The sequence below is a fragment of the Strix aluco genome, chromosome 3 (genome assembly GCF_031877795.1).
Source record: "Strix aluco isolate bStrAlu1 chromosome 3, bStrAlu1.hap1, whole genome shotgun sequence".
Taxonomy (NCBI): Eukaryota; Metazoa; Chordata; class Aves; order Strigiformes; family Strigidae; genus Strix; species Strix aluco.
This window is the reverse complement of record NC_133933.1, coordinates 132,047,024-132,066,468: the sequence shown is the minus strand read 5'-3', so window position 1 is coordinate 132,066,468 and position 19,445 is coordinate 132,047,024. Positions and strand designations below refer to the sequence as shown.

General features: G+C 49.3%; 2 protein-coding genes and 1 long non-coding RNA gene across 3 annotated transcripts in view; 1 reads left to right on the top strand and 2 right to left on the bottom strand.

Moving 5' to 3' along the window:
* Positions 1-407: 407 nt before the first annotated feature.
* On the bottom strand, positions 408-2,038 carry LOC141921646 (endogenous retrovirus group 3 member 1 Env polyprotein-like). The gene is made up of 2 exons (XM_074820569.1): positions 1,058-2,038; positions 408-977 (listed from the first exon to the last, which is right to left on the bottom strand). The coding sequence occupies exons 1-2, from the start codon at positions 2,036-2,038 to the stop codon at positions 921-923; spliced, it is 1,038 nt and encodes a 345-aa protein (XP_074676670.1). The 3' UTR covers positions 408-920.
* Positions 2,039-9,648: 7,610 nt separating this feature from the next.
* Positions 9,649-16,440, top strand: LOC141921531 (uncharacterized). The gene is made up of 2 exons (XR_012622712.1): positions 9,649-9,786; positions 16,198-16,440. It is a non-coding gene; the product is annotated as an uncharacterized LOC141921531 (long non-coding RNA).
* The window catches only part of OTOF (otoferlin), a 110,985-nt gene continuing 107,926 nt past the window's right edge, over positions 16,387-19,445 (bottom strand). The window contains exons 43-46 of the mRNA XM_074820381.1: positions 18,906-19,147; positions 18,372-18,550; positions 18,099-18,199; positions 16,387-17,583 (exon numbers count right to left, since the gene is read on the bottom strand). Of these exons, the coding sequence (XP_074676482.1) occupies positions 17,403-17,583; positions 18,099-18,199; positions 18,372-18,550; positions 18,906-19,147 (703 nt within the window). The 3' untranslated portion in view covers positions 16,387-17,402. The remainder of the gene's footprint in view (positions 17,584-18,098; positions 18,200-18,371; positions 18,551-18,905; positions 19,148-19,445) is intronic.

Here is a 19,445-nt window from a genome sequence, read left to right as displayed (position 1 = left end):
TGCCTTTTTAGAATATGTCTGTGCTACCATGGCAAAAGCTTATTGGCTACACAGCTGTTTTTCACAAATGTGGTTGGTGGTGAGTTGCTAACACAGGTGTTCCCCTTACTTCCTCAGACTTGTTGGCATTCTTTCCTCTGTCTGTCTGGTTTTCTCAAGGGCACACCAGAATCTTGTCAAGGTCGAGCTCTTCTCCAATCAGCTTGTCGGCAGACCAGCTGCCTTCCCCGACAATTCCCCCTTTTTGTATTTGTGCTGAAAGTACTGCGTGAACAGTCTTTGGCAGGGCCCTTTGCACAGACTGTTAAGGCAAGGCAACATTCACAGCACAACCACAATGTTATAAATGCAGAGGCAGAGCCACAAAATAACTTTTATAAATTTATTGCAATAAGAACGAGCTCGGTACGCCGGGCGGCAGGGGCGGCTTCCTGCTCCGCACCGACGAGCACCAGGTGGTGCTGCGTCACTCCCTTTTGTAGTCCCATCTTCACATGCGCAGCAGCGTCCCTCAGACTTTCCCGGGCTTTCTGGTGTTGCCGGGGCTCCTGGCAGGGATTCCTCCAATCATATTTCACCTGCGCAATCCGGTGTTGCTGGGGCCTTCTGACAGGGGTCCCGCCAGTAATTTTCCACCTGCTTAGCATCTGTCACTGAGGGAAAAAAACTCCAAACTCCTTTTAACAATAAAACTATGACAAATCTCCTTTAACTTGTGTACATGGTAAACTCTTAACAAAGTCATCATATTTTAACACGAATCACCACCATATTCTTCACAATCCCTCGCCTTTTGTTTTATTAAATTGATTCGTGTTTGGGTTTCAAAACGTGCTCGGGTTTGTTGTATGGGATTTGGGTATTCTGTTTTCTTTATTTTAACTATCATTAGTGGGTGTATCTTTCCTCCTTTGGCTAATTCAGGATCTATTGGTATTGCAGAGATTTGCATCCCTTGAACAACTGAATGAATCAATCTAATAAAACATGGAATCATACATGGTATAAACCTTAGGGCAGCAAATGCACACAACAGGTAAAATAAAAGCTGTTTTACCCACGGGGCTCCAGGTAACCAGGACCATAGATCGCCATTCCAGCCACTCCATGTTTGGACAGGGACATGAGCCAGTTTTCTGATATCTGTGGTCAATTGAAGGACCACTTCTCCTACATCATCTATTTCTAGGCAACAATTAGAGACGTTTAATTTTCCACATACCCCTCCCTCTTCAGCAAGCAGGTAGTCCAGGACCATGCGATGTTGGAGGATCGCAGTGCGCATCTGTTGAGCCTGTTGAGCTAAAAGATCTATGGCATTAGCAGTTTTATTCGTAATGATTTCTAAAACTGCTTGCAGTCTAATTATACGATTCAAATTATAAATTGGTTCTCTTGCCCCTGATATTGGTTCATTAGGGTTCCAGGTGGCAGGTCCATAGTGTTTAATTATTCTCTCAGGAGGCCACTCATTTTCCCCCCACTTTTGTGTTCCACCTATTTTGAAATCAATGGATCGCTTACGACGGGTAATACTCTTATTTCCTAATTTTTCATATAATTTTATTCCTAATTGGGGGCCATCCGCCTCTGGAAGAAGGAAAAATAGAGGTTGGATAATCCCTATATAACAAATTCCTGACCAGTTTGTCAGTAATTGTTTGTAGGCAGTATGTCCGCATATCCAATAGTGGCCTTTTTTAGCCTTCGTACCTTTGGCAAATGGTCCCTCTGCAGTCCTTGGGGTTTGAAAATAAGTCGTATTTTTGTCACCCAAAGGGCTGAAAACTTCGTTTAAATTGTTATTTATCCGTATAGTACAATACCAGGACCCAGTGTCATTTTTCCATTCGCAAGTTCGATTATAAAAACTGTTTCCTCGTAGTTTGGCATATTCGATTTCATTTTTGTCTGACCAGAACCCCTTGAATCCTTTGCTGCGTCCTTGTTCATTAAGCCACAACCATATATAGATACCTCTATCTTTGTTAATTAAATTTATGTGTAAGTGTCCATTGACACTTACTCTCTCCCACATCAACTCCTCCTTTCTGAGTTCGGTTCAGACAAAATTTACCCTTGTTAGGAAATTGAACTGGCCATTTTTCACTATCTTCCCAGGTAGTATTATTAACATCACTATAGTTACTTACAATTTGTGATGGGGAAAGCGGCACAGAAACCCACGGCCAACTTGACAATCCCAAAGGTCCCCCACAAACCCAGCAATGACTTAAATTGAAAGTTTTACTTATAGTTTTTGCTGACAGAACAAACTCATTCTCTTCAAAGGGGTCATATAAGCTGGTAGTGTTTTGACCCTTTTTAGCCATCACAAGGCCAACACACAAAATGAGGGGGAAAAGCCAGTTGCCATCGTGAGGTCCGGTATGGCACATTTTTCTGTTTATCCCCGGACCCATTGGGTTGCTGCCAACGGTCGGGTTTGTGTCTTCTTAACAGCAAAAATGGAGGCCAATCCGGTCTTGCCCTCACTTGGACTTACTCTCAGCTTTTCCCTCACTCTCTTACTTCCCTTTTCTTTCAGTTTCTTTGTCCAACTATACAAACTGACTTATGTTTTCATGCAAAACAGTCTAAAACCGAAAAAAACCTGTGAATGTTACAACTTTTTAACATATATACATACACACAGGGTTCATGTGGATGATTCAAGATCTTTACTACTGTTGATGTCACTGTCTGTTTCAGTAAGTCCAGTTCTATTTTAGCTTTGTTGTATTTGAAGCTTCAAATCTCCAGGTGCTGACTAGGTCTTCCAATCTGATTCACCTGTGACTGGTCCTTTCACCCTGGAAATATGAGTCCATCCTCTTTCAGCAGTTCTTACAGCTGTCTCCGTAGTCAATACCAGGAATGGTCCTTCCTATCTAGGAGATAAGCTTTCCTCCTTCCAGGTTTTAATCATTACTTTACCAAATATAGTCAGGGGATAGTTGGTTAAGTAGCATATAGGGGTTTGCTACCACAGGGAAACGAGCCACAGTTCGCTGATTCACAGCCCTTAAATCTTGCACCAATCTGGAAGATCCGTCTGATTTTAAAACTGGTAAAATAGGTGCATTATGTGGAGACATGCGAGGTTCCAATGTGCCTTTACTTAGTGGTTTCAACCCCTCTCGACCCTTTAGGGGAATGGGGTATTGTTTTATCCGAATTGGTGTCTCCGGATCAATTAAATTAATTTTAATAGGCTGTATTTCAAATTTTCCAGTCTCTCCTTTTGTATACCAGACCTTCGGATCTATTTGTTGTTTGTCTTTTTCCGTTAATGTGTAAATTTTTAGTTCTTTTTCTTGTACTATTATTTTTAATTTTAACTTCGTAATTAAATTTCTTCCCAGAAGGTTATTTTCAGCCTCTGGTAGCAACAATAAATCCCCTGTAACGATACGGTGTTGGGATTCTATTTCTACATCCCCGACCATTGGTACTTTAAATGGTTCCCCTTTAGCTCCTATTACTAGAGCAGTTTCTTTTTTTTTTCACTTTACATCCCCTCAGAATGTTTTCCACAGTTGATTTTTCGGCACCCACATCTACTAAAAACTCAAACTCCTCTCCCTGGGGACCTAATTTCATCAAGGGCTCCTCTGATGTCTTTGTCCCCAGGAAATAGAGCCCCTGACACCCCTATTCTTCTTTAAACATCCTTTCATCACGCTCTCGCTTTCTACAATTCCGTTGTAAATGTCCCTTCTTTCCACAATAATAGCAGGCTGATGTGTTTTCCCTAATTACTGCCCCTCTCTTTTCACCACCTAACGCTCCAGGTGATTCATTAGAGCGAGATCTCGGAGGCTTCTCCTCTCTCCGCTGAGTTTCTCTGACTGCTGCAACAAATATTTTCGCCTTCACTCTCTGCTTTTCTTCGTCCCTTCTAACATACACCTTCTGTACTTCTCTCAACAGCTCCTGCAGACCCTGATCTTGCCAGTCATCTAACTTTTTTAATTTCTCTCTGGTATCACCCCACGATTTGGCCACGAACTGAGTTTTCAGCAAAGCCTCTCCCACCGGGGAGGTCGGGTCTACCCCCGAACATATTTGTAAAATCTGTTGTTCGCTCTCTGCTTTATTCCCCGGCCGGGCTCCTCTAGCACCGCGGTCAGACCGGAGCGCTCGGCGCAGCCCCCGCGGGGGTGCAGCCGCCGTCGGGCCCCCTCCCTGCGGTGCCGCGGGGGGGCCGGGTCCTGGTGCGGGGTCGTGCCGCGGTCCTAGGGGCCGCCCGCCGCCGCCAACGCCTTCCCAAACCTCTGCCCCACTATTTGTTGTTTGTTTCTGGTTTTCTTGGTTGCTGGTTCTGCTAGTTGATGGAGGGGAAGGAGCGGTAGGCTTTGGTTCCTCATCCTCTGAGCTTCCCTCATGAGGAGGAGGAAGATTTTCTAAAGGTTCCCATTCTTTTTCTTTGAAAGTTTTCTTATTAGTGTTTTTATTCTTTAGTAATAGGATTTTTGATGTTATTCGGGAACCTCTCCACACCTGAGCATAGTTACATTCTTCTTGATTATAGGGTTTTTTATTACTTAGATATGAATTTAACGCCTGACATGTCCAATCGTCAGTAGTTCCAAATTTTGGCCAAAATAAATGATCAGATTTGATAGATTCTTTGGTCCACTCGACCATCCAATAGTGAATCATTTTTTCTTTACTTTTCCGTTTTGTTTCTGACCAATTAGCCCAATTTCTTAGCATACAACCCAGGGGACTGTCCTGAGAAGTGTCGGGCAAATCGCTCCCTCTCTGGGAACCTCTCTGTGGGTTCCCCGAGCCGCGGGATTTACTCCCTTTCTGGCCCATAACCCTGGGATAAAACCTATCCCGAATCTCTTGCCGGCAACCCTGGGATAAAACTAATCCCGTATCAACCCTAGGATAATGCCTATCCTGAAAACCCTTGCCTGAGTCCTTTCAAACCTTTTTTTTTCTTTCGCTTCGCCCCTTCGCCGGCCAGGCCCCTCGCGGGACTCTGGTAACGCGGCTAGAAGGGCTCCGCACTCGCTTTGTGACACTGTCACGTCTCAGTCACACCACACTCCTTTCGCTTTGCCCCTTCGCCAGCCAGGCCTCTCGCAAGACTCTGGAAACGCGGCTAGAAGGGCTCCGCACTCGCTTCGTGACGCAGTCACGTCTCAGTCGCACCACACTCACTCAGGCAGAAAACCCTCCCGCACCAGGCGTCACTCACAGTCCGAGGTCTTCGCCTGGATCCTTCACGGGGAATCTCCGGGGAGCATCGTCTGGGAATCCCGATTTTCTTTTGCTTGTTCTTATTGCCTTACGTTCGTGATACTGTCGGTCCGAGGAAGTACCGGAGTCCAGGGGCCACCTAAAAGGTGGGGCGCCTCCCCTGAAAACCAACACTCCACGGGTCCCGAAGTATCATGTCGGGGTCACCAAATTGTTATAAATGCCGAGGCAGAGGCGAAAATATCTTTTATAAATTTATTTACAATAAGAACAAGCAAAAAAAAACTAGGCACGCCGGGGGGCGGGGGGGCTTCCCACTCCAAACCGACGAGCACCGGGTGGTGCTACGTCACTCTCTTTTATAGTCCCTCCTTCACATGCGCAGCAGCGTCCCTCAAACTTTCCCGGGCTTTCTGGTGTTGCTGGGGCTCCTGGCAGGGATTCCTCCAATCATATTTCACCTGCGCAATCCGGTGTTGCTGGGGCCTTCTGACAGGGGTCCCGCCAGTAATTTTCCACCTGCTTAGCATCTGTCACTGAGGGAAAAAAACTCCAAACTCCTTTTAACAATAAAACTATGACAAATCTCCTTTAACTTGTGTACATGGTAAACTCTTTAACAAAGTCATCATATTTTAACACGAATCACCACCATATTCTTCACAACACCTATCAAAACAATTGGTCCCACAGCCTTGACCAAAGCTACTAACCATCTGGAAAGTCCCCAACCTTTAAACATTTTTGTTAGCCAATCCAAACTCTCATCTCCTTTAAATGCTTAACACCTTTTCATTGTTATATACTCTTAAAGATGGATTCTGAGTGATCTGGTAAGTTCATACAACACATACCTTCAAAATCTTCACACCCACATCCCTGCGCTAAAAGCAAAAAGTCAACGGCAGCTCTGTTCTGTAAAGTAGCAAGTCTGACACTATCAACACCAGTTAACAATCCACTAAGAGCTACTGGGGTAGCATTTGTTTGTTTGCTACGAGGTAGCATTTGTTTGTTTGCTAAGCACTTATGATAGATCGCATTAGTTGCTATATGAATAGTTAGAAAACACACAAGCATCCATTATAACAGATCCTAACAACTCTAACTCTTGAGGCTCTTGCGTAATTTGTACAAGCTGACTATATACACTGTTATAAATGCCGAGGCAGAGCCGAAAATATCTTTTATAAATTTATTTGCAATAAGAACAAGCAAAAAAAATTTGGCACGCCGGGGGGCAGGGGCGGCTTCCTGCTCTGCACCGACGAGCACCGGGTGGTGCTGCGTCACTCTCTTTTATAGTCCTTTCTTCAGATGCACAGCAGGGTCCCTCAAACTTTCCCGGGCTTTCTGGTGTTGCTGGGGCTCCTGTCAGGGATTCCACCAGTAATTTTCCACCTGCTTAGCATCTGTCACTGAGTTAAAAAAACTCCAAACTCCTTTTAACAGTAAAACTATGGCAAATCTCCTTTAACTTATGTACATGGTAAACTCTTAACAAAGTCATCATATTTTCACACGAATCACCACCATATTCTTCACATACACCATCCCCCAGAGGTAGGTTCCAGCACAGGCCGAACACACCGAGCAGGAACCCAGCGAGGGCCGGCATCTGTAGAGACACAAGCGTAGCCCCTGCCCCAGGTTAATAATTCACATGGTCCACTCCACTGGCCAGTAACCAAATCTTGAACATGTACTTTGATGTCCTTTTGCAAATTCTGTTTTGAAAAAAGAGAAGAAAAATGTTGGAAAAGAGGAGGTAGAGAAGAATTATCCCCATAATGGAGAAAGTTAAGAACATAAACTGCTTTATCTAAGCGTGCCTGGGGTGGTTCCCCAATCATTCCCCCTTTTTGTTTTTGAAGTTCTCTCTTCAACGTGCCGTGGGCACGTCCAACAATTGCTTGTCCTGTCGGGGAATGGGGAATGCCTGTAACAGGAGTAACACCCACACAGCAAAAAATGTTTGAACTTTCTTTGGAAGATATGCAGGGCCATTATCTGATTTGATTTGGCCCGGTACCCCGAGCATAGAAAAGGCTTTCTGCAAATGTCCAATTACATCTTTTCCTGTCTCTCCATTATGTGCTGTTGCTACTAAGACATGAGAATAAGTATCAATAGAAACATGAACAGATTTCTGCTGGCCAAATCCATCGATATGAGTAACATCAGTCTGCCAGATTTGTAGAGCCTGTACACCTCCGGGGCTGGTACCAAAATACACTGGAGTGTGAGTTCCTTGACAATCAGGACAGGCAGCTACTATAGAGCGAGCTTCAGTATGAGATAGACCGAGCTGCTGCCGTAAAGCTCGAAAACCTTGATGAAAAAATTGATGCGATAATACAGCTTGTTGCTTCATGTTAGGAACAGGACCCAGGGCCATAGCTGAAACAAGAGCATCCGCTCTAGCGTTGCCTTCTGTATCAAACCCTGGTAAAGTAGTATGACTACAGATGTGCATGACAAAATAAGGTTCTTTTCGTTGTTGGATACTCTTCCAGAGTTCCAAAAGCACATCAAATAGTGATTGAGTGTCTGGCATAGTCAGCACTTCTTTATCCGATCGAGTAACCAGGTTGGCTACATATGCTGAATCGGTCACGATATTCACAGGGGAAGTAAATACAGAGAAGGAAACAGCCATGGCACGCAGCTCCACTGCCTGTGGGGAACCTTTTTGATGTACTACTCTGTTTTCCCAATGATTGTTTTCATCCCATACTACTGCTGCTTTACCTCTTTCCTGAGCCATCTGTAAAAACAGTGAGGCCTTTTACTGATTCTGATTGGCTCAAAGTTTTCTGACCAAATGGTACCTCTTGAGCAAACTTCAGCAGTGGCTGTGATGGCAGGCGATATGATATCTGTCCTTGAAAACCTGCCATGGCTGCCTGCAGCTCGTAGTTATTCGCTGGGCACCATTCAAAATACCCATTTTGCACAGGGAAAACAATTGTAGCTGGGTCACGCCCTGTCAGTTCTAAACATCTTTTTCTTGCTTTTATGATTATGTCAGCAATAAGCTCAAACAGTCCGGGAGCAGTTTTCCATGGCTGGAATGACAGAAACATCCATTCTAGAATATGTAATGGGTCATCCCATTGCGGGTTCCGTTGCACTAGAGCACCAAATGGTACAGTTTTGTCGATTAGTGCAAAGAATTGTACTACCTGAGACAGATCTATTCGAGAGACAAATTTCTCGTGTACAGATTGTTCTACCACATGAATTACACCTAAAGCTTCCTTGTTTAGTATTCTAGGTTCTGCTGGATCATTAGAATGGTTTAGTAGCTCCAGTAATGGTTGTAATTGAGAATTGGTAAGTCCAAGATAGGGCCTTATCCAATTTAAGGATCCCACCAGTTTCTGTACATCATTGAGAGTTTTGATTTCAAGGTCGAATTTCACAGGTTGGGGCACAGTGACCTGCTTGCTTGTAACTGTCATTCCCAGATATTTCCATGGTTCTACCTTCTGTACTTTCTCAGGAGCAATAACCAGTCCATAGTGCTGCAACGACTCTCTGGCTAGGTGCTCCATGCTGTTCAGCTGCTCCTTGCTGTTGCTGCTAACAGGATGTCATCCATATAATGGTAGCAATAGCCAGTAGGGAACTTTTCTCTCACAGGTGACAAAGCCTGGGCTACAAACCACTGACAAATTGTTGGCGAATTTTTCACGCCTTGTGGCAAAACTTTCCAACGGTACCTTTTCGAAGGCTCTGCGTGATTTACAGAAGGCACAGAAAATGCAAATTTTTCTTTATCTTGGGAGGCCAGTGGGATAGTAAAGAAGCAGTCCTTTAAATCCATTGCAATGATTTCCCAAGCCATAGGAATCATGGTAGGTGAAGGTAGGCCCGGTTGTAGGGCCCCCATTGTGGTCATAACAGCATTAATTTGCCGTAGGTCATGCAAAAATCGCCATTTTCCTGACTTCTTTTTACTTACAAACACTGGAGTATTCCATGGGCTGTGAGAGGGCTCAATATGTCCAGCAGCTAGCTGTTCCATTGCTAATTCCTGCAGGGCCTTTAATTTCTCTATTGGCAGGGGCCACTGATCCACCCACACGGGGTTATTTGTTAACCAAGTTAATGCAAGTGTGGGTTGTTTTACACCCTGCAGCAGAGTGGCCCCTGTTAAAAATCCGTGGTAATTTTAACGCCCCGTTGAGACAAACAATCGCGTCCCCACAAATTTAAAGGAGCCACGGTAACATAGGGTCGAACAGTGGCTCTTTGTCCTTCAGGATTCATGACCGTAACAGGAAGGACAGAAACCTCCCAAACCAACGACCCCGGTCTCTGTAACAGTAGTAGGCCAGGTAGGTGGCCACACGTTACGACACACAATAGTTACGTCTGCACCCGGGTCCAGCAGTCCGGTTGTCTCGAGTGTAGGAGGATGCTGGTCTCGACTGAAGATGGTACACTTCATGCGCGGTCTGTGAGGTGACAGAGGTTGCCACCAAAATGCCGTCGGTGATCCTGTTGATCCGAAGCTGCCATCTCCTCAGAGGCGTTGTTCTGCTTTTGGAACACAACTCAGAAAAGGTATAAGTCGAGCAGTGCGACTCCCTCGTGGAATGGTTACGGGTGGGTAAGGGGTAGAGACCATAGCACAAATCTGTCCAGTATAATCAGCATCAATAATTACCACGTGCACAATCAATCCACTTAAGGTACCGCCAGATCTCCCGATTAGCAAAGCACTCAACCCTCGCCCTATAGGTCCTTTTGCATCTAGAGGTACTTTAACAATGTCCTTTGCTGAGAGAGTTACTGTGTCGGCAGCAGATACATCCAGTCCTGCTGGCCCGGCAGTTTCGGCCGTGAGCCGCTCACAGAGAGGTGGCGAGCCCCTGACGTGCGGGAGGGATTTCGTATCGTCGCGCGCCCTCTCGCGCTCTTTCTCCCGTTTCCCTGGAGAGGCTGTCCGCTGGCATGAAATTTAGACCGACGCTGTTTAGCAAAATGATCGAGTTTCCCACAACGGTGGCAGGTTATTCCTGCAGAGCTGTTTGCTGCACTTTTTGAGGACTTATTAAGAGGGCAGCTGGCTTTAACGTGGCCTGTCTGGTTACATCTAAAACATCTTTGCGGCTTATCTTTTAGTGCTGTAGCAAGGGCGGCAACCGTATGTTCTACAGTGCCAACTTTAGAACATGCAGCAACCGTATCAGGCACAGAGGGATCTCCGGGGAAAGCTTCAATATTGTTTTGACAGTCCTCATTAGCATTATCTTTTGCCAATTGCTTGCACAATATTTGTCGTAATGCCTCGTCACCGACTTGTTTTTCTAAAGCGGCAGAAATTTTTTCAACAAACTGCAAAAACGGTTCTCTGGGCCCTTGTTGGATAGTAACATATCCCTGCTTTGGGGCCGCTAACTCCATGGTTCTTTTTAAGGCGTTAATTCCTATTTGCTGGGATTGTCCTAAAATAAGAGGGTGCCATGTCGCCTGTAATTGAGGATTACTGAACGGTCCCTCTCCTACTAAAGCGCCTTCACCAACACCCAAGACGTGGCTCGCCACGCGGCAATCCCCTATTAAAATGCGCAGCGGTTCGAGCCATTTGCTTCCAGGTAGCCTGAAAGACCATAAGCTGTATAGGCTGAAACGACACTTGTGCAAGGTGAGTAATATCATAAGGACATAACAAGTCGGTATTTATTATCCACATTAACTGCATAACTTCAGGAGAATTAATGCCAAATTTTGAAGCCTTTGTTTGTAGGTCTTGTACGACCTTCCAGGCGATTGGGTTATGATCATCATTCTGTCCTGAACACGGCGCAGCCTTGAATACAGGGAACGCCATCGAGTCACACGACTCCGAGTTGGAGTAACTGTTGTGGGGGAGATTAAGTTTTTCAACTAGATCCCAATTCCCTACTTCGGCTGCTTGCCTTCTAACTTGAGCCCAAAACCAACTAGGGTGACGAGGTGTAACAGTCACAGTAGCAGGGGGCAAAGTCCACGGGAGGGCGGATTTGCTAACACAGTCAAGGTCTCCAATCTGTAACGCTGCAATCGAATTTTTCACTGCGCCCGCTCCTCCCTCCTCCTCCTCCTCCTCCTCCTCCTCATTACTACTGTCCCCCAGGAAAGGCAAAGGGATCTGAGAAGGATTCGCTGCTGATTCTGTTTCTGTCTCCTCCTCTGTGGGGGGTGCGGTAGGTTCTATAGAGTCAGAGCCTTGTTTCATCATCTGTAACTGCTGATTAGGGTTTGATATTGACTAGGTGGAGGCAGAGGAGGTGGCCGTGAACGAGGTTTAACGGACCCTATACAGGGTTTTTTGCCCGCTATGGAAGACAGAGCGGAACGGTCTTTAATTTGAGTGGGCTGCGTTGGGCAGCTGTCCTCATTTTTTATAACTTTTAATTGCCTTTCTTTTTCCTCGCACTCGGCTTTCCGTTCTTTTAAGGCTTCACTCAATAATCGCCAGGTGGTAGCTAACTCTGATGCCTCTTTTGTCCCTTTAGAAATTGCATCCCATAACTTCTGCCCTACTTCTTGCCATGCTGCTACACTAAGAGCTGTGGCAGCTGTTGCTTCAAATCCTTCTGTTTTACTCCAAATGAGCATTCGCCTTAGCCCATGTTCATGAGTCTTAACACCTTTACGCCTAAGTAATGCTTTCCATGTGGACAGTATTGTTTCCTCTTCTTTCACAGAATCACAGAATCGTCTAGGTTGGAAAAGACCTTGAAGATCATCCAGTCCAACCATTGACCTAACACTGACAGTTCCCAACTACAGCATATCCCTCAGCGCTAAGTCAACCTTACTCTTAAACACCTCCAGGGATGGGGACTCCACCACCTCCCTGGGCAGCCCATTCCAACGCCTAACAACCCGTTCTGTAAAGAAATGCTTCCTAATATCCAGTCTAAACCTTTCCTGTTGCAATTTGAGGCCATTACCTCTTGTCCTATCGCTTGTTACTTGGTTAAAGAGACTCATCCCCCCTTTCTGCACCCTCCTTTCAGGCAGTTGGAGAGGGCGATGAGGTCTCCCCTCAGCCTCCTCTTCTCCAGACTAAACCCCCCCAGTTCCCTCAGCTGCTCCCCATCAGACCTGTGCTCCAGACCCTGCACCAGCTCCGTTGCCCTTCTCTGGACACACTCGAGTCATTCAATGGCCTTTTTGGAGTGAGGGGCCCAAAACTGAACCCACTCATCGAGGTGCAGCCTCACCAGTGCCGAGTACAGGGGTAAGATCCCTTCCCTGTCCCTGCTGGCCACGCTAGTGCTGATACAAGCCAGGATGCCATTGGCCTTCTTGGCCACCTGGGCACACTGCTGGCTCATGTTCAGCCGGCTGGCAATCAACCCCCCCAGGTCCTTCTCTGACTGGCAGCTCTCCAGCCACTCCTCCCCAAGCCTGTAGCGCTGCTGGGGGTTGTTGTGGCCGAAGTGCAGCACCTGGCATTTGGCCTTAGTGAAACTCCCCCCGTTGGGCTCAGCCCATCACTCCAGCCTGTCCAGGTCTCTCTGCAGAGCCCCCCTACCCTCGAGCAGATCAACACTCCCACCCAACTTGGTGTCATCTGCAAACTGACTGAGGGTGCGCTCGATCCCCTTGTCCAGATCATCAATAAAGATGTTAAACAGGAGTGGCCCCAAAACCGAGCCCTGGGGGACACCACTTGTGACCGGCTGCCAACTGGATTTAACTCCGTTCACCACAACTCTCTGGGCCCGGCCATCCAGCCACTTTTTTACCCAGCAAAGCGTGTGCCCATCCAAGCTGCAAGCAGTCAGTTTCGTCAGGAGAATGCTGTGGGAAACGGTGTGAAAGGCCTTACTAAAGTCAAGGTAAACTACATCCACAGCCTTTCCCTCATCCAATAAGTGGGTCGCCCAGTCGTAGAAGGAGATCAGGTTTGTCAGGCAGGACTTGCCTTTCATAAACCCATGCTGACTGGGTCTGATCACCTGGTTGTCCATTATATGACTTTTAATAGCACCCGAGATGACCTGCTCCATGACCTTCCCTGGCACCGAGGTCAGACTGACAGGTCTATAGTTTCCTGGATCATCCTTCCTGCCTTTCTTGTAGATGGGTGTCACATTTGCCACCCTCCAGTCCAATGGGACCTCCCCAGTCAGCCATGACTTCAGGTAAATCATGGACAGCGGCTTGGCGAGCACATCTGCCAACTCCCTCAGCACCCTTGGGTGTAACCCATCCGGTCCCACAGACTTGTGTGCATCCAAGCGGTGTAGCAGGTCTCTGACCACCTCCTCTTCAACTGTGCTGACATCAGTCTGCTTCCCCTCCCCATCTCCCATCTCATGAGGCTGGGTGTCCAGGGAACAGCCAGTTCCACTCCTAAAGATTGAGGCAAAGTAGGCGTTGAGCACCTCAGCCTTTTCCTCATACTTAGTTACCATGTTTCCCTCTGCATCCAGTAGGGGAGGGAGATTTTCTCAAATCCTCCTCTTGCTGTTGACGAATTTATAGAAAGATTTTTTGTTATCCTTAACAGCTGTAGTCAAGTTGAGCTCTAGCTGTGCTTTGGCTCTCGTAATGTTCTCCCTGCATAACCTCACTATGACTTTATAGTCTTCATGAGAGACCTGGCCCCTCTTCCAAAGGCGATAGATTCTCCTTTTGTTCTTGAGATCCAGCCAAAGGTCCCTGTTTAGCCAGGCCAGTCTCCTTCCCCTCGTGCTTCTTTTTCAGCACACGGGAACAGCCCGCTCCTGTGCCTTTAAGACTTCGCTCTTGAAGTATGTCCAGCCTTCCTGGACTCCCGTTTCCTTCAAGGCAGCCTCCCAAGGGATTTTGTTAATCAGTCTCTTGAACAGGTCGAAGTTAGCCCTCTGGAAGTCTAACGTGGCAGTTTTACTAACCCCTCTCTTTGTTTCTCGAAGGATCAAAAATTCGATCATCTCATGATCACTGCACCCTAGACAGCCTCCAACCTTTACCTCCCCCACCAGCTCTTCCCTGTTCACAAGAAGCAGGTCCAGGAGGGCACCTTCCCTGGTCAGTTCACTCACCAGCTGTGTGAGGAAGTTATCCTCCGTACATTCCAGGAACCTCCTGGATTGTTCCTTCTGTGCTGTGTTGTGATCCCAGCAGATACCCGGGAGGTTAAAGTCCCCCACAAGAACAACAGCAAGTGACAGTGAGATTTCTCCCAACTGTCTGTAGAAAGCTTCATCCCCCTCACTGCTTTGGTTGGGAGGTCTATACCAGACTCCCACAGCAAGATCTGCTTTATTGGCCCTTAACCTAATCCAAACACTCTCAACCCTGTTATCACTATACTTGATTTCTGAGCTCTCATAGCATTCTCTTATATACAGGGCCACTCCTCCACCTCTCCTTCCCTGTCTATCGCTCCTGAAGAGCTTGTAGGCATCAATTGCTGCACTCCAGTCGTGTGAGGCATCCCACCACGTTTCTGTTATAGCTACTATGTCATAGTTCTCATGCTGCATCATGGCTTCAAGCTCCCCCTGTTTGTTGCTCAGCGTGTGCATTGGTATAGATGCACTTGAGATGAGCTAATGAATCCAACACCCTCTTGTGAGCACGGGCCCCATTCCCTACCAGACCCTTCTCAGGTGCTTCCACGGTTCCTAAACATCTTTTCCTTCTCTCAAATGAAGTGGCAGAGGGAGAGCCCTCACCAGTGCACCATCCTTCAAGCTTTGGCATGCTTCCCTTAAGCTTGTTCCTAACATGCCCAGTTATCTCCCCGTCCCCCCTCATATCTAGTTTAAAGCCCTGTCAATAAGCCCTGCTAACTCCTGCCCCAGAATCCTTTTCCCCCTCAGAGACAGTTGCATCCCACCTTTCTCATTTGTCGCCAGCAGACCAGGTGCCTTATAAACCTCGCCATGGTCAAAGAACCCAAAATTCCGATGGTGGCACCAGTCTCTGAGCCACGTGTTAATCAGATATGTTTTCCACCCTCTATCAGTGGTTTTCCCTTCCACTTGAGGGATTGACGAAAACACGACCTGAGCTCCCGAGCCTTCAATTAGCCAACCCCAGTGCTTTGAAGTCCTTTTTGAGTGACTTAAGACTTCTTTCTACCACCTCATCGTTACCTGCCTGGATAACCAATAAGGGGTAGTAATCAGAGGGCCGCACCAGACTAGTGATTTTCCTTTTAATATCTCTGACCTGAGCCCCAGGGAGGCAGCAGACCTCTCTATGGTATGGGTCTGGTCGACATATGGGCCCCTCTGTACCCCTCAGAACAGAGTCACCCACTACAATTACCCTCCTTTTCTTCTTACTTGAAGAAGTCGTAAGTCTTGGGGCTGTGGGACAAGCAGTAGATGACTCACCAGGTGGGTCCTCGTTTCCATCTTCAGTTGGCTGGCCATCTAGTTCCAACACCTCATACCTATTGTATAATGACAGCTGGGAAGGTGAGGAGGGTAGAGGTTTTCGCTTGCCTTTCCGAGGAAGGACCTGACTCCATTCCCCCCTGCCTTCCACATGCCCTCCTACTGCCTGGTGAGAGGAGGGAAGGGAGTCATGTATTTCTTGTAGAGCCTCTACCTGTTGTCTTTGACTCAGAGTGTGGCTCCACCAGTCAATCTCATTTTCGCACTCTTTGAGTGTTCTCAACCTTTCTACCTCCTCCCTCAATTCAATCACCTGCCTGAGCAGATCGTTTACTTGATCACACCGCACACAGACGGTGTCTCTGACTCCTTCCGATTCAAGTGCCAGGCTCAGGCACTCTCGGCAAGCAGAGACCTGCACAGCCACCTGTTTGTGCAGGACCTCTGTCTGAGCTCCCACATTCTTCATCACTTTGCCTCTGGGTCGTGTTGTGACCATGGTCCTTGGCCGGGAGAGAACCAACCCCTGCATGCGGCCAGAGACCCCCTTTGGACCCCGGGGCCCCCCTCCCCACCCCAGGGGTCCCTGCTGGGGGACAAATGGAGCCCTGGGGTCCCTGCTTACCTCCCCTCTCTCTTCTAGGGTGGTAAGAGGAAGGTGGACCACAGCTGGGGGACTGGGCTACACCCAGGGCATGGGCCCTGGGGAGAGGCAGCAGGAGAAGAGGCTGCGCCGGGGAAGTGGAAGGAAGGAGGAAAGGGCTCGTCCGGAGGAGCAGCCGGCGACGAGCTCCCCTCTCCCCACTAATGCGAGACTGCGGTGGAGAACTCAGAAGTGAAAGACAATTTTTATTGACTGACTAAACCAGTAGTATCCTAAAACATCCCCGAGATGTCAGTTCTTCAGTGAGGGTCTTGCACACCTGAAGCTGGGGAAGGTGGCTTTTCAGCAGCTGAATGTTGCAGAGAGCTGAGAAAAAGCCTTCCCTGCTCTACACGGCAGGACAGACTCTGGCTGCGATACACAGAAATCCAAACAAAATGAAATGGAGAATGAAGAAGGCCCCAGGGAGCTCTCGCTGTGCCAGAGCCCCCGGCTCCCTGTGATCCCCCCCAGGGCTGTCCAGCCACCACCACCTCTGGGTCGGTGACCTTGGGCAGAGGTTGGAGCTGCTGGACAGTTCCCTGCCTCTGCCAGAGCCGTGGGGAGGGATGGGCAGGTTCTGTCCCAAGTACAGCCCCAGGGCTTTCTGCAGGGCCTCGGCGGCTGCGGGGCTGCACTGCTGGGTGTCCCCCGGGCTGGGGTGGGCAGTGACCTCTAGAGCCAGGAGCAGAGCAGGGCCAGTGCTGGCAGGGGTGGGACAGGCATCGGGGCTGCTCTGTGTCCCGGCCCCACACCACTGCTCCATCCCAGGTCCCTGCTTCAGCCTTGGTGCCAACTGTCCCTCCAAGGAGCCTTTCGGGAGCGCTCCTGTGGTGCAGCCCCAGCTCCCCTTCCCCTTCCCCTGCAGCTCTAAGACCCCAGCAGGGCACTGGCCATGGGCCCCAGGGGAAAAAGGCTCCAAGACCCCCAGCCTGGCTGCCCCGCAGTAGCCACCAGGCACCTCTGCCAGCCCCGCCGAGGGACGCACAGCCTCGGGATTGACATCATCCTCCAGCCCCATTTCTCTAGGACTAAAGCCACAAATGGGACCCACAGAGGAGGAATGTAAAAGAGGAGCCCCAAAAGCAGCAGCAGCAGGAGGGAGATCTCCCCCAGAGCTGCTGAGAGGCTGTGGGGAGGAGAAGGGCATGGGACCGGAGAAGGTTGTGCCACGGGGCTGGGGACATGGGGGAGGCTCCCATGCTTCATGCTCCGAGCAGCTTCTTGACCATGTAGCCTGGCATGCTGTAGAGGAAGAGAGCGACCATGATGATGAGCAACAGGGCCAGCACAATTTTGATGATGAGCCACTTGTAGCGCGTGCAGATGAGGTATTTGATGGACTTGAGCGGGTTCAGGAACCAGATGAAGGACGTGTCCGGGCGGCTGCAGGGGAAGCAAATACCCATCGTTAATGCCGTGGCCACAGAGAAGGGCTGGATGGTGAGCAGTGGACATGGCGGGCAAAGGGAGGTGCAGGATCCTTCCCGGGGTAAGTCTGAAGAGTGGAGGAGCCCAACCAGGAGGATCAGGAGGGTCGACCAGGGAAGTCGGCATGATGTGCCAGATGGAGCAACGCGGGTTTGTGAGGATTCCAGTCAAAGCTGGAAGCCGGTGGTGAGGACCGGAGGGGAGCAGGAGGTGGTGGGAGGCCAAGGCAAGGGGATGGAGCCAAGAAGCGAGGCAGAGGAGGAACAGAGTAAGGAAAATCAGCAGGGCAGTGAATAGCAGGCGATGAGGGGAACCAACAGAGATGGATCTGCCCATGACCCTTCGTTCCCACATACCGCAGTATGACCCCTCCTCACCTCCCCATGCCTGGCTCCCTCCCCCCCTGGGGACCACCCTCCAGCATCTCCCAGAGCTCAGGTGCCTGCTGGGGAGTGGGGTTTCCTACTTACTTGGGTTTCTCCAGTGGGTCGGGCTCATTGCGAGCCAGCCCGGCAGGGGATTTCTCTGCCTCCTCTGCTGTCAGAAGATGCAGCTCAGCCTCGACTTTACCCTGCAGGAAGCAGAGTTGTGCTGGGAACTAGACAATGCTCCCCACCTCAGCCCCCCCAGCCATGGTGACAGAGGGGACCTGAGAGAAGAGAGGCAAGTGCTGGGGGGTGGAGGGTGTCTGCAAAGAGTGCAGTCCCCAGGATGCAAAATCCCTCCCTTTCCCCCATCCTTACGGTGACCTCCAGCTCATCGTTCTCATCTCTGGCCACGAACGGCCACCAGCCCTTCACCCGCTTCTGCTTGAAGATGGAGACCATGGGCAGCTCTGCCTCGTTCGTCACCATCTCTAGGCTGCACTGTTTCGACGTCTTGGCTCCTCGGGGGAAGCGGTTCAGGTCCAGCTCGATGGCCCCTGGCAGGATAAAGGGGAGCACAGATGTTGGCACCCCCAAAGTGCTGAGTCCTTGGCTGGAGGTGGGCTGGGCCAACGTCTCCTGCCCTGGAGAGCAACTTTGAACTAGGTCTGGGAACTGAAAAGCTGATATCTTTGCTACAGGAACAGCCTTTGAGCAGCAGGGACAAGGGCTCTCATCCTACCTGCTCTTACCAGCAGCATCTAAAGGGGGTTTGCAGGATGTTGTGGGCTTGAGGAGCAGAGCTGCCCTTCCAGGTCCTGTCCTATACAGGCTTTGTCTCATCCCACACTGCTCCCTACTTGGCCAGCCATGGCCGCCCCACTGCCCCAGCTCAGCGGACCCTCCACTTACCGAGGAAATCATCGGCAGAGAAGTGGTCAGCATCCCAGACCTGCAGGGTGAGGCGAGCCGGGATCTTGTACTCTGTCTCATCCCAGGAGAACATGGACTCCTTCTTGGAGATGACAATCCTCTCCTCCGCCATCAGGTAGTCAAAGGGGAAGATGTAGCGCCAGTTGAAGTTGCCTTCACCGGTGAGCGAGTGGTAATGGACATCCGTGTCTTGCTTGTCCTCCTGCTGACCCTTCAGCCACCTGCAGGGCCCAGAGGGGTGAGAGGGGTGGTACATGTTATAGGAGGGAGGAGAGAGCACAGGACCATCCTGTCCGTGCAGCTAGGATGTCTCCAGGACAGACTGGAAGGACCCGAAAGGCATGAGCAAGGGACTGGGGCTCCATCACTGCAGCAGCGACTCCAAGGGGTGGCATGGGCATGGGGGCAGGAGGACCCTAGAAGGAACAGGAGGGGTTTGAGAGCAAGAAATGCAAGTGGGTTGTCAGAGGTCTTTCTCTGGGCAGGGAGATGTCAAAGAGGCGGACAGGAGCAAGGAGC